Below are 15,268 nucleotides of genomic sequence, written 5' to 3' on the forward strand. Positions count from 1 at the left end.
ACTCGGGGACATCCGTGGCTTATCTCGCGGTCTGATAGTAATACTCTTGTGAGGAACACAAATATTTTTAGCTTCAAAAATAAGATCAGTAAGCTTTCTGCCAGCTTCATCAACAGTATTGCTATGATATATGCCGTTCCATTTGGAATCCAGATATAAAGGTAGCAAGCTTATTAAAATCAATTTTGGAGTAATCCCAAACAGTACGGACATATGGGCTGGGAAGCTTTACCGACAAGTTGAAAGTAACAATAATAGGGCAACAGCAGAACATTATTTATGCCTTTGGCGTGTGCCACTATAACTTTGTGAAAAAAATGTAAATTTTTGACCAAACATGTACATTTTTGGCTCCTGTGCGCTAATACAAAAACCAAATGAACTTAAATTTGGTATGGAGGATTCTTGGACAAATGCCCACAGAGCGTTATTTACATGTTTTTCATACAACACTTAGAATTGTGTAAGATGATGCTATTTTCAGACAAGTAAAAGCAGCGACTGTAGCTTGATAACCCAAATTTCCAATTGACAGTTCTAATTAGAACACTGGGTCTACATGTTCCAACAGCAGAAGACGTTGAAAGATTCTATAAATATTGCTGCATGGGAGTATAGCCTGTTGGAACTCTTCATATGTTGGACTGGGGTGATCTAGGAATATAGCCTATTGGAACTCTTAATATGTTGCACTGTGGTGATTTAGCTATCATCTTCTATTTCCCTGTATATATACCATTCAAATGCATCATTTCGACGCGTAACACCTTCTCAGTTGCCGCCATCTTGAATACCGCGCTGTGAAAACGAGGCTAGATGACGTCACTCCATCAGCTGTTACCTGCTACTTATACGAGCGATCGCCATGTTGATCGTGTTGATAAATTCATATTCCTTATCCGACTAGACAAACCACCCATCGAAAAACAGATCTGTACCTTTATTTCTACAATAACTGAAAAGTTGAAATTATATAACGATAGTTAGTTAATTTTGTATCTGTTAACCGTGTCCATTCATCTTGTTGTGACCTGTACTTAGCCAAGTGTGACAGAAATGTGTAATAAAGGTCTTCATTCATTCATTCATTCATTCATTCATTCATTACCTCCATGAAATGTGTCATGGAGGTTATATTTTCAGTTGCGTTTATCTGTCCGTCTGTCCGTCTGTTCTTCTGTCCGTCTGTTGGTCAACAAGATAACTCAAGAACGCCTGGATGGATTGGTTTCATACTTGGTGTGTTGGTAGGGTGTGACGAAAACTGGAAATGATTAGATTTTGGTCCCCCTAGTGGCTTCCCTTGGTACTGCAGCGCAACTTCCGGTTTTGATATCTCGCGATCTGGACATGCTAGGGTCATGAAATTTGGATGATAGGTAGCTCTCGTGCTTGGGAAGAAGTCACATGAGTTTGGGCCCCCTAGCGGCTTGTTCTGGAACTGCAGGGCACTTTCTGGCGAAATGTTTAAAAGCCAATAAGTCCAGACAGGAACAACATATTTTCATTATTTTTGGTGTGTAGGTAGCTGAGAGAGAGATGTACATAATTAAATGCAAATTATGCAAATGAGGACTTAATTTGCATAATTCATGAGGAAATTCTATAATTACAGTGTTTTACATTATACTACTTACATACATGTAATGTATGTAACCTATGGCAGGTGGAACTTCAACAGATACTACTTATGCAAATGATGACCTAATTTGAATAATTAATGCGAAACTTCTATGATTTCGTAATGGTGAATGATGAGAAGGTCATACTTGGGACATCTGCACGCTCGTCCCCAGCGCCCGTGGAGAAGCCGTAGGTTATAGATCGTGGCTTAGCCCAGGCTATGGAAAATAAACTTTCTTTAATGCAAATCTGTCGTTTTTGTTTTCTTTGCGCTTTCTAAAGAGTTATGATAACCTACTCTACTCTGGCGGTAGGCGCTCGCTAGTACGTAGCGTTACACGGCGGCCATCTGAATACATGTACACTGCATTCTTTCTACTATCGGGACCTAAAACAAGACGCAAGATTCCTATTTTGGGGTATAAAATGCTGTCACAATGGTAATATATACCAAATGAAACGGACCTTTACAAAGTACCTCATTTGGTGACGCTATGAGGGTGTACCGTTATCCCTCTACATTTGCCCAGAAGGGAGTTAGTCGCGGAAGGAACTTAGCCACGGAGGGAGTTTTGGCATTCTCCGCCCGCGCCACAAACTCTCGTCCCCAGGACAGTTCACTCTGCTACCCAGCATGCTTTGCGCAAAATGCGTTCTCGGCCCCAGGACACAAATACACGCTAATGCTTCCGCACTGTGTTGCTCTGGGGACCCCGCCGCGCGCCCAGATGTGGATTTAATTATAGCGCGCTAGCGGACGCTGCGGAGGAGCGTGGGACATCTGTAAGTTAATCAAAAGTTAACATACATCACGATGCATATATCATGTTAATGCAGAGGTCATTTGCACAATTAAAGAAGAAATTTACATTTACATATCAAGATCATATTTCATGGAGGTATGAGATCTCGGAATTCTAGTTCATTCATTCATTCATTCATTCATTCATTCATTCATTCATTCATTCATTCATTCATTCATTCATTCATTCATTCATTATAACAGACTGCAGCATATATGACACTGGTGGCAGCTCTGTATCTCTGCTCACGTTTTTGTGGGAAGTCGAATTTGTTTCCTCCCATCTGGTGTGAGGAAACACGTCCTACTTTCTACATAAGATGTATGTCGTCTGGCACAAGGTGCAAGAGTGCTAGGGTAACAAAAAATAACTCAAATCCTCTGCTTGGAGAGTACCGTGTATACTCCCCTTCCCTCCAGACTTCTGTCCCGTGATAATTTTCAGTCTCCAGACTATTTGAAAAGAAGAACAAGAGGCTAAAAGATCACACGTACCAAGTAGCAAGTTTAAAGCACGTCACACTGACTAGTGACAAGCTTGAATATTCACTACTTTATCGCTGTTTTCCCTTCTTCAAAGAAAATTCCGGGGAAATCATTGAAGATTGCCTGCTCTGTTGTTGATGCACTCCAGACTATTGAGTGATTAACAGTGAATATGCAGTACCTAAGCTACACAGCACGTAACGACTACAAACAATACGTGTAGATATACTCTCCAAGCAGAGGTGGGTGGGGAAGGTAAAGGTGAAGGTAGCCCTTTTAATATGCTCCGTTTTTTTCGCTACCCCCCAAAAAGTCGCAATCTTCCACACCAACATCTGCTTGTAGAGTATCTAAATAAATATGTAATGCAACATCTCCGAGAAAATTCACTCCTGTATATCTGAAGTCCCCTTTAGAGTTCTGTACAGTGGTAACTTCCAGACGTTTCAACATATCCCATTGTATTCTGGGAGTTGCAAGGAACTATGGGTAGCTCAGGGAATATTAAAACGAGATAAGATAAATGAGACTGAGAGAGCTCAAGGTTTTGATATAAAGTTTATCGCTAAGACTAGAACCTAGAAACGAAAAGATCACGCGTGCCTAGTAGCTGTTAGACAATTAAAGACACGTATTAACTCCTTCGTGGCAAGCTTGAATATTTAAGACTTTTCCTGTGTTCTGGTTTCTTCAAAGAAATTCCGGGGAAATCAGTGAAGATTGCCTGCTCTGTTGTTGACGCACTCCAGACTATTGAGTGATTAACAGTGAATATGCAGTACCTGAGCTCTACAGCACGTAACGACTACAAACAACGCGTGTAGATATACTCTCCAAGCAGAGGTGTGGTGGCGAAGGTAAAGGTGAAGGTAGCCTTTTTAATATGCTCCGTTTTTTTCGCTACCCCCCAAAAAGTCGCAATCTTACACACCAACATCTACAGAGTATCTAAATAAATATGTAATGCAACATCTCCGAGAAAATTCACTCCAGTATACCTGAAGACCCCTCTAGAGTTCTGTACAGTGGTAACTCTCAAAACTTTAAAAACAAGAAATAGAGGAGAAAAGATCACACGCACCAGGTTATGTATTACTTGACTTTTGAAACTTAAGTTCTGTGCAGTGATAAGGTACAACTTCGTATACTTGTTTCACATATCCTATTGCATTCTTGGAGACTCGAGGAACTATGGGTAGCGCATGGGAAATGACAACAAAACGTTGGGAGACCCCCATACATTGCCTTACCCACGTGATTATTTTTATGCTATGACAATGACACAATTTGCATGATATATGGCTTCAAATAAGTGAGAGTTTAAGAGCCTTTGATACTACTATACCCAAGAAGGGTCAAAAACGAAAAAGGCCATGCGTGCGTACGTGAGCAGTAGCTGGTTGACAATTTAAAACACGTTTACTCCAACTCGTATCAAGCTTGAATATTCACTACTTCATCGCTGTTTTCCCTTCTTCAAAGAAAATTCCGGGGAAATCATTGAAGATTGCCTCCCCTGTGTAGCGGCTAGCTGCAGACAATGTATTGAGTGATGAATTTACTAAATATCAAGTGTGTTAGGTAACACGTAACGGCTACAAACATAACGTGTCTTCAACACAACATCAAGAAAATTCACTCTTGTTTATCTTAATTGTGCACACGGGGGTTGTGTTGCAGTAAATTTCTCAAATACATTACAGTTTTTTTAAACTGAAGAATTTAAGAGTATATAGGAGTATTTGGCTCGGCGGATGAATATTAATTTAATTCATGCCACGAGAGTGAACAAGATACAGATTACATGGCTTAGGTCCGAATTGATTTATAGAGTGGGTAACCCGGGTACATGGTGAAAGTTGGTGAATGGTTAGCTTTGGTTCGTCCTGGTTATTTTTTATTGCAGGAAAAATACACTCATGCTTACCTAAACTGTGTATACCTTGGGGGAGGAATTACTGTAGTATATATAGATCCTTCAAACACATTACCGTTTTTCAAACCAGAGAATATAGGAGCATCTAGACTGGCGGACACATATTAATTGAGCCTACGTGACGTCGGGTTATTTCTCCTTCTATCATGGCTTGATCTAATTTCACTTTAGGCCACACCGTCTTAATTTTATGGATGACATCCTTTGAAGACCTCCAAACTAGTACGCGCGGGCGAATAAAAAAAATCCGGCCCAAACAAAATAATGCTACTTAACCACAGGGATACAAAGCTGGTATTGTGAATTTGCGGCAGTACATAGCGACGTATACGACAACCCGGCTTTTTGCGGAATTTATGAACTGGCACAACCTATGTACCGAGTTCTTTTCTCGTGGCGCTTCAATAGCCTCGGCGCCGTCCTCCAGGGTTACCACCGGCTTCATATTGACGTTAACTACCAAGGGCTATCCCGGCCTAGAGCCAGACCAGAGCCTCGGAGGACATTATTTTTTTTTTAGAACAGACGAAAATCAATGCGCGCGCGGATGTCATCCATAGAATTAAGTCGGTGTAGCCTCACCTAAAGAAGTGCACTATGTGTATGGGTAAGGTAAACCTCTCGCTAGCAGAAAGCTGAAAACGCCTTGTTTGTCGCCGTGCTCATGTGAGCCGGCTGCTGTTTTGGGAAGTCCGGAAAACTTGGTCTGTGGATTCTGGACAAGACACTCGACATCATCGAAAGATCGACAGTATCTTTGAGGTGGGTTTTGAATCATTATCAACGCGTACATGGAACCATTGTTCGTGAAAATGCAGAAAATTGACTTATTGATTATTTATCTGAAAATTTAGCGATTTTTCCTCTTTTTTGCTTTTTTTTTGTCACACAAATACGTTAGTATCAAACCTTGTCTAATTTCAACATTCCAGCAAGCACGCTCCTGACTCGACAATGCTGGACAAGACAATCGAGATCATCTGACGATCGGCAGTATCTTTGAGGTGGGTCTTTATTAACACATATAAAAGCTGTTCGTAAAATAATATGATTAAAACGGATTGTTACTTGTCTAATTTTTTTTGTGTGTTTTACTTGTCACATAAATGCATTTTAATATCATCATCGAGTCAAACAAGCACCTAATTTGTCGTAACTAAGTGCAACACCCGATATTATATTCCTAGTGCAATGTTACGCAGTTGTGTTCCTTTTAATAATGTTGCTATAATTGTGTAGACTTCGTGATTTAAATGTAGAATTTGCTTTCGACGATCGTCCGTAGTTGTTCTGGATATCCTAATGATTTAAGCGTTTTATTTGGGAATATCGGGGTTCGTGGTCATGCCGCCTATGGTGGATAGTGGTACAGGTTTCGAGGTTCACTCGCTTATTAAGGTCTCATTTATGTACATGTATTACTCCGATTAGAAGCCGAACCAAACAGTAAACACCTACATACACGCATTAAGAGCGCCACACGACCCCGACATACACACTTAATGATGTTAGTCCAGTTTATGTTCTCAAACAGGCTGTATTGGGGAAGAAGTTTTATTTAACGCAGACCGTGGAACGCGTCATTAATTGAGTGTTTTCGATAGAGACTTTTACACAAATTTTGGACTTGGCATGGAAATATGGAAATAAAAAGACTGGTAGTAAAACGTCAGCACTGACGAACTCACGCGCAAGGATTGACGGGTAGACTTTTTGGCGACGAAGTTGAATTTTATCACTTCTGTGGTTTGTTCTACACTGATTGGCTCTTCGCAATATACTACCTTAACGACTTTCTGAGTTAGCCTCGGTGCTGTCCCAAATGTTAGGCCACTTGAATTAACTTTCTTGGTACTGGAAAATTATTGGAGTGGATGTGTCAAATAAAATAGGTATTTTGTGAGAGACCCCGATACGTCCACTGTGCATGCACAGTGCAGAACCATTTAATGCATTGATAAATCTATGGGGCCGAATTTTTAAGAGAACAACTAATGGTTAGGACTATTTCAATTGAAATTGGCTAACTATAATGGTAGTAACTTTCTTCATTTGTTAGTACCAAAGGATTCCTCTTAATAGGTATCTCTGAATATTCTCTTACCTAACTATGATGGTTTAAAAAAGAAGGCATCACAGACACTTGCATGACAGACTCTATGCGTCAAAAGGAATATAAAAAGGGACTAGCAAGGGTTACCTTGCATACTTCTGATAATTTTGAACCTTCTGATAATTTTTTTATCTTTGTCAAGAATAATCCAACTACAAACAGATATCATACAAAGTTAAGTTAAAGATGATAACATAGAAGTTAGTAGAACATTATAATGGACAGGAATACAAAGCATTTAATTATTTTCGGTGGGTCACTTGGATTATTTTTGGCCGGTCACTATAATTATTTTTGGCCAGTCACTTTAATTATTTTCACTTCGCCGTGCAGTGTACATGGGGGGAGCCCTGTCTAAGACAGTTTAGCTTGCCAAGTAAAAGTGTCTCTTCAAGGCACTTTGAAATGAGATATATATATATATATATATATATATATATATATATATATATATATATATATATATATATATATATATATATATATTCAAGAAATAAAATGAGACATATATATGAGACTTTGAAATGTATAAGAAGCTATATTCACTAGTAACCAAAAATATAAAGTATACTAGTAATGACAGCTCTGGCTTACCATGCTCTGGCTTGTAGCTTGATACCTTTACAAGCCACATTTACAAGCCATATATATGTCAGACACAAAACTGCCAAAGCTGATTCAGTTGTGAGAAAGACAGATACAAGTAGACACTTTGAAAGTTTGATACAGCAAGGAAGGGTATTACATGTTTAAAATAAGGGCACCATATACATGTACATGTATATGTCATTGGATAAAACTTTGACAGAGCTGATTTTGAAAGTTGAAATTTGTTCAAGGTTGATTTTGCGAACTGAAAGTTGCAATTTTCAGTTTTGCTTGCAGTTTTGCAAGTATCTGGGTCATTCTGCCTTTTGAAAATGTTACACTGAAAACCAGTAGATAATAAAAAAATTGAATCTTTGAAAACTGACCAGTATGCAAATGATCCTGCCTTTGTTCTAAAGGATAGACTGTCCAGGATTTTTATAAGTTTATGGGCCAATTCACTATTCAATCTGCTGGAAAGGTCACAGTGGGAGCACTTCCTCATTGTTTTTACCCAGGGTAAAATTCTGGCTGGTTTAAGTTAATTTTGGTGGTTGACTTTTTTATTTTTTGGCAGGTCACTTTTATTATTTTCGGTGGGTGACTCTATTTTTGGCGGGTCACTTTTAGTATTTTAGGTGGATGACTTTAATTATTTTCGGTGGTGACTTAAATCATTTTCGGTGGTGACTTGAATTATTTTCGGTGGGTCACTTGAATTATTTTCAGTGGGTCTATTCTATTATTTTTGGTGGGTTAATTTAATTTTTTCAACGGGTAACTTTTTTGTTTGGTCACTTTAATTACCATCGGTGGGTCATTTTAATTATTATATTATTATCTGTGGGTCACTTTGATTTTTTTCGGTAGGTGACTTTTATTTTTGTGGTGGGTCACTTTAAGTATTTTCAGTGGGTCACTTTAATTTTTTTGGTAGGTCACTTTTATTTTTTCGATGGTAAATTTTCTTTATTTTCTGTTGGTCACTTTTATTTTTTTTTGATAGGTGACTTTAATCAATTTAGTTTGGTCACTTTGATTATCTTTGGTGGGTAACTTTTAACTATTTTTTGTTGGTCACTTTCATTATTTTCGATGGGTCATTAATTATTTTCGCTGGGTCACTAATTATTTTCTGTCGGTCACTTTTATTATTTTTGTTGGCTCACTTTGATTATTTTCGGTGGTGACTTTGGTTATTATAGGTGGGTCATATTTACTATTTTAGGTAAGTCACTACAATTATCTTCGGTGGGTCACTTGTATTATTTTAGATTGGTCACTTTTATTATTTTCTGTAGGTCACTTTGTTTATTTTCGGCGGGTCACTTTTATTTTTTAGGTGAGCCACTTAAATTACTTTCAGTGGGTCCCTTTATTTATTTTGTAGGTCACTTTAATTATTTTCAGTGGGTCATTTTTATTATTTTCGGTGGGTCATTTTTGTTATTATCGGTGGGTCACTTTAATTTTTTCGGTGGGTCACTTAATTTATTTTCGGTGGTTCACGTGTATTATTTTAGGTTGGTCACTTTTTTTTCGATGGTTTATTTTAATTTTTTTCTGTTGGTCACCTTTATCATTTTCGATGGGTGAATTATTTTAGTTTGGTCCATTTAATTATCTTTGGTGGGTCACTCTTAACTATTTTTGGTTTGTCACTTTAATTTTTTCGTTTTTTTGGTTGGGTCACTTTAATTATTATCGGTAGGTCACTTTTATTTTTTGATGGTTCATTTTTATTATTTTCTGTTGGTCACATTTATTATTTTGATAGGTGTCTAATTATGTTAGGTTGGTCACATTAATTATATTTGGTGAGTAAATTTTAATTATTTTGGGTTGGTCACTTTTACTATTTTTTATGGATGATTAATTATTTTCGGTGGGTCATTTTTGTTATTATCGGTGGGTAACTTTTTTTTTTATTTTCGGTGTTTCATTGTATTATTTTAGGTTGGTCACTTTTATTTTCGGTGGGTCACTTAAATCATTTTTGGTTGGTCACTTTTTTATGGGTAATTTTCATTACTTTTTCTTGGTCACTTTAATTATTTTTGATGGGTCACTTTATTTTTGGTGGGTCAATTTATTTATTCTTTGTTGTGTGATTTAATTTTTCTTAGTGGGTCACTTTTATTATTTTTTGTGGGTCGTTTTTATTATTTTACGTTGGTCACTATGAATATTTTTGGCATGTCACATTAATCATCTTTGGTGGGTTACTTTATTTTTTTCTTGGCCTTAGCTAATTTATTTTTTTGTGGGTCACTTTTATCATTTTCAGTGGGTCACTACAATTTATTTCGGTGGGTCACTTTAATTATTTTCGTTGGTTCACTTTTATTTTTTTCGGCTGGTCACTTTAATTATTTTCGGTGGGTCACTTTAATTATTTTAGGTAGGTCACTTTAATCATTTTTGGCGGGTTACTTTTATCATTTTCAATGGTCACAATTTTTTTCGGTGGGTCACTTTAATTATTCTGGTGGGTCACTTTTTTTTCTGGTGGGTCAGTTTTATTATTCTGGTGGGTCAGTTTTATTATTCTATTGGGTCAGTTTTATTATTCTGGTGGGTCACTTTTATTATTCTGGTGGGTCAGTTTTATTATTTTTGGTGGGTCACTTTTATTATTCTGGTGGGTCACTTTTATTATTCTGGTGGGTCACTTTTATTATTCTGGTGGGTCACTTTTATTATTCTGGTGGGTCACTTATTATTATTTTAGGTGGTTCACTAATTTTCTTAGGTAGGTCACATTTCTTATTTTCAGTTGGTCACTTTCATTATTTTTGGTGGGTCACTTTTATTTTTTCGGTGGGTCACTTTAATCATTTTCTGTGTGTCACTTTATTTATTTTTGGGTGTTTCACTTTATTTTTTTTTTGATGCGTCACTTTTATTATTTTGTTGGTCAATTTAATTTTTTTACTGTGGTTCACTTTAATTATTTTCCGTGAGGCACTATCGTTATTTTCGATGGGTAACTTTTTTTGTCAATACAATTGTTTTAGTAGGTCACATTTATTTAATTCTTTTCGGTGGGTCACTTAAATATTTTCGATGGGTCACTTTAATTATATTCGGTGGGTCATTTTTATTATTATGGTGGGTCAATGATTATTTCCGGTGGGTCACTTTTACTTTTTTGCTGGGTCACTTTAATTACTTTCAGTGGGTCACATTAATTATTTTGGTAGGTCACTTGTAAATATTTTTCGATGGTAGGTAACTTTAAAATGATTTAAAATCATTTTCAGTGGGTTACTTTTATCGCTTTCGATAGGTCACTAATTATTTTTGGTGGGTCACTTCTATTATTTTCGGTGGGTGAATTTTATTATTTTTGTTAGGTGACTTTTATCATTTTCGGTGGGTCACTTTAGTTATTTCCGGTGAATCACTCCCTATATTTTCGGTGGATCAGTTTAATTATTGTCGGTGTGTCACTTTTATTTTTCTGTGTGTCACTTTAATCATTTTATGTGGGTCATTTTATTTATTTTGAGTGTTTCACTTTTATTTTTTCGGTTGGTCAATTAAATGTTTTTTGTGGGTTATTTTCGATGGGTAACTTTTTTTCGGTGGTCAATACAATTATTTCTAGTAAGTCACATTTATTCAATTATTTTTGATGGGTCACAGCCTCAATTACTCATCTAGCCTGCCATTTTGCAGAATCCAATTTTCACATGTACACTGTACACTGGCGGCTGTCAGGTCCTGCACTGGAATCTAAGCACGTATTGTGGGCCGTAGGAAAATAGTTCCCCGTTTTAACTACTGCAGTTTGTGATGCATGTAGTATTGTGCTGTTATGAGCCATGGATTAGCCACCCACTTAGTGGCTGATATTATATACAATAAAACGATAATGGGACTCCTAGTATATCAGATCGTCAGATCTGAATTTAAAAGGAGCTTTACAAATGGTCAAGTATTATGAGTCGTTATTGGATACAAGACAGACTTACATGATGAATCTTTGTGTCTTACAGGTTACTTCAGCATAAGGATACCGGGCGTTCAACATGACTCCTGGTGGAAAAGGCAGGGGGTCGATCTGAACAACCAGCTGTTTGGGGCAAGAACTCTGTAGAACTCAATATATCTTTTAAAGTTTGTTTAAGGACTCTCATAGCTTAAGTAAATCCTAAAACATCTGTGGTGTCAGGGTTGGTTAGATGTTGTATTAAGTCACAACGAATCTGCAATGGCTGGCCCGAGGCTGTCCCTTTTTGTCCTGTTCCTCCTCGCGCTTGGCCCGAGTCAGGCCGGCCCGCCCTGTGCTAGGCTCTGTGTGGTAAGGCGCACTGGGTCCTGCCCTAGGCTCGGGGGGATCATAATGGTCGCGAGTGGAGGCACCATGCCCTGTGCCACGTGCAACACGACCGGGCAGGCCGATGGGAATCCGCTCATGTGTCTCCCAGGCGATCTGAAGAAGCTGCAAGTGGCGGGGCACTCCGACAGAAGCGGCGAGCTGAAACCACTCCCCCGCCTTGGCCAGCTCCGGCATCTGATCCTCGGGCCCGGAAGCGTCCGCACCGTTGGAAGAGAAGCGTTCGCACCAGTGCCAGGTATTTCGACGCTATCCATGGAAAAGAACGCCATCAAAACCGTTGGAAGCTGGTTTGGCGGGGTCACCAAGCTGGAAAAGCTGGTGCTGTCTTGGAATAAAATCGTGGAAATCAAGGAGAATGCTTTCCAGCCACTGAGACGGCTGAAATATCTTGAGCTCAAGCATAACCGGCTTCCTGCTGTGGAAGAATCTCACTTCTCAAGCCTGACCAACCTCGTGTATCTGCACCTCAACTACAACAACATCTCGCAGATCGCTGGGAAGTCGTTCGACCGTCTGTCTAGGCTACGCTTGCTCTACCTGGATCACAACAAGCTATCGTTCCTCGGCACTGAGTGGCTACAGGGGTTATCAAGGGACACTCGGCTTATCCATCTCAACAACAACCTGATCTTGACCATCCCAGTAAAGTCGCTCACTACCATGTGCATAAGTAGAAGGAGTATCTCTATCCAGGAGAATCCCTTCCGCTGTACCTGTGCGCTGGCGAGGCCTTCACCGTCTTCCCGTTGTTTCGACAATCGGGACAGAATGCAGTGCAACTACCCTCCTAGCCTCTCAGGGAGAAAGGTTGACGACGTTACGAGTGGAGAGATGCCGTGCCCGCCACCCGCAGCCAAGGTGTCACGCCGAGACCGCGGAACCACTCTCGTGTGTGAGGTCTTCTGGGAGAAGCGACCGGAGATCGGGTGGATGGATCCAAGAGGGAGGGCCGTTGGAGACCGTCAGGCACAAGACCGATGCGGCGGCACGGTGACCACACGCCTGGAGCACGAGTACCCCACCACCCAGTCTCCTGAAGGAGGAAAGGCGCACCCAAATGATGCCCCCAACCTACCCTACATCGGCCGGTCCACCTCCACCCTCCACATGGACCCGCAAGCCTACCAGTGCTGGACGGGGGGCAGCTTCCGGTGCGTCGTGAAGTCCGCAACAGGCAGCGTCTTTGAAGATCTGCCGCTGACCAAGTCAAGCGAGCAAGACCCATGGCACGACCACACCGTGACAACACCTGCCCAGCGGAACGCAAGGATGACAGAAAGGGTCCCCCAAACCCCGGACAAGAACCCCCGGCAGGATGGCATCACTCCGGCAGATGATAAGGCTCAACGGCGCACCGCCATGACAGCAGTCCACACCCCCAAATCTACCCGGCATAACGGAACGGTTACAGGAAGCATGAGCAAAATCACGGGCAAGGACGGCAAACAAGACGGCGCCACTCCATCAGATTATACTCCACTGGATATCATGATGATAGTATTTTACAGCCTGGGAATCATAATCGTGGCTGCGATAGTTGCTGATAGGGTAGTGACCCGATGCAAGAAGTGGTACGAGAAGCGACAAGAGCCACGGCAAAACTTACACGGCTACGCCGCGGGCGCCAAAGGAGGCATACCGCTGCAAAACCTCCAGCCACCGGCAGCAGCCCCCACGACTGGGAACCCTGTACCCCCTCAACAGGCGAACGATGACACCCCGGACGATGCATCCATTACCCCGTATGCGGAAACGTCGCGTCTGGAAAACCCCATGTACGACGCAGACGGGATGGGACCAAGAGGTGCGACCTCGGCGTCTCCAGACCCTCGGCCAGGGCCCAGCCTGGGGAATGCCCCAGTTCCACCTCCGCGATCCGACAGGCCAGGCATCGCCGCCGGCGACTCTCATTACTACCCACCAGGCACGGCCACGACTCGAGCAAAAGACGTCCCACCTCCCCAGACCAACAGGTGCGTCAACTCTAACGTGTCAGCACAGGCAAACCGTGCAGGCATGTCTGCTAGGCGAAGAAACCGCAGTGCATCCTGCGGCAGCCGAACGGCCTCCTACGACAACTGCAGGGTTTCCTACCACAACCGCAGTGCCTCCTACGACTCACAGGTCGAAGGCGTCAACCTGTACCTTGACCTGAACGGCCCACCACGCCACTCTGGCTCAGACATTTCTCAAGAAGAGGACATCAACTCAAGCGTCTCAGCACATTCCAAACGTTTGGGGACGGCTACCCTGCCAAGAACCCGTGGAAGAGCCTCCTACGAATGGACGGGGATGGGCGAAGACGAGAACGTCGACGGCCCCAACCTTTACCTTGATCTGAACGGCATAAAACGGCACTCTGGTTTGGAGATGGCTCAAGCAGAAGACATCCCGGATCCAATTCCACGGACCAACATGTATGTCAACTCTAACATGTCAGCACATTCACAAGACTCGGACATCATGTGTCAGGCAGATATGATTCCGGACCCACTTCCCCGGACTCGCACCTACATTAACTGCAGCGTCTCAGCACAGCCACACCGCTTGGAAATGTCCGCCGCGCCAACAAACCACGAGGCCTCCTACGACAACCTTAGGTTGTTCTGTGACAGCCGTGGAGAAACCTACGACAAGCATGGGGCGTCCTACGACAACCTACGTAGGGCCTCCGACGACAACCGTGGGGCCTCCTTCGACAACCGCAGTGCCTGCTACGACAATCACGAGGAATCCTACGACAACCTACAAAGGACAACCTACGTTAGCACATGCACAAGGTTCGACATGCCTCAGACAGAGAGAATTCCGGATCCACTTCCACGAATCCTACGACAACCTACAAAGGACAACCTACGTTAGCACATGCACAAGGTTCGACATGCCTCAGACAGAGAGAATTCCGGATCCACTTCCACGGATTCACACGTACGTCAATTCTAACGTGTCAGCACATCCACAAGACTCGGACATGCCTCAGACAGAGAGAATTCCGGATCCACTTCCACGGATTCACACGTACGTCAACTCTAACGTGTCAGCAAAACCACGACGTACCTGATCATGGAATAAAAATGTTACAAAAATTCCCCAAAGGATACAAAACGTTCTACCGCCTGAGACCTCGTTTGAACTTCTTTAGCCCTATTTTTTCAGGCAATACCTCAAGAATTTTTAAAAATAATGTACCAGATACAAAAACACTTAAGCCTTATTGTGGGACAGAACATCAAACGCATGTTAATCTTAGTTCTCAGAACACTTTGAAGCAAACATATAATCATATCAACATATTCCTTAGTGTACAAGTAAGTACTTCAAGTATTGTAACACTGACAGACATCTTGTTCCAGACATTTGATAAATGAGAAACTC

The 15,268-nt window shown here is 41.3% G+C and overlaps 1 protein-coding gene across 1 annotated transcript; it reads left to right on the plus strand.

The window, feature by feature from the left end:
- The first annotated feature begins 11,721 nt into the window (after nucleotides 1–11,721).
- Nucleotides 11,722–14,755, plus strand: LOC109476462. The gene is made up of 2 exons (XM_019777397.1): nucleotides 11,722–12,495; nucleotides 12,571–14,755. The coding sequence occupies exons 1-2, from the start codon at nucleotides 11,765–11,767 to the stop codon at nucleotides 14,753–14,755; spliced, it is 2,916 nt and encodes a 971-aa protein (XP_019632956.1). The 5' UTR covers nucleotides 11,722–11,764.
- The last annotated feature ends 513 nt before the right edge of the window (nucleotides 14,756–15,268 follow it).

The sequence above is a fragment of the Branchiostoma belcheri genome, unplaced genomic scaffold, assembly GCF_001625305.1.
Source record: "Branchiostoma belcheri isolate BF01 breed outbred unplaced genomic scaffold, Haploidv18h27 scaffold38, whole genome shotgun sequence".
NCBI lineage: Eukaryota > Metazoa > Chordata > Leptocardii > Amphioxiformes > Branchiostomatidae > Branchiostoma > Branchiostoma belcheri.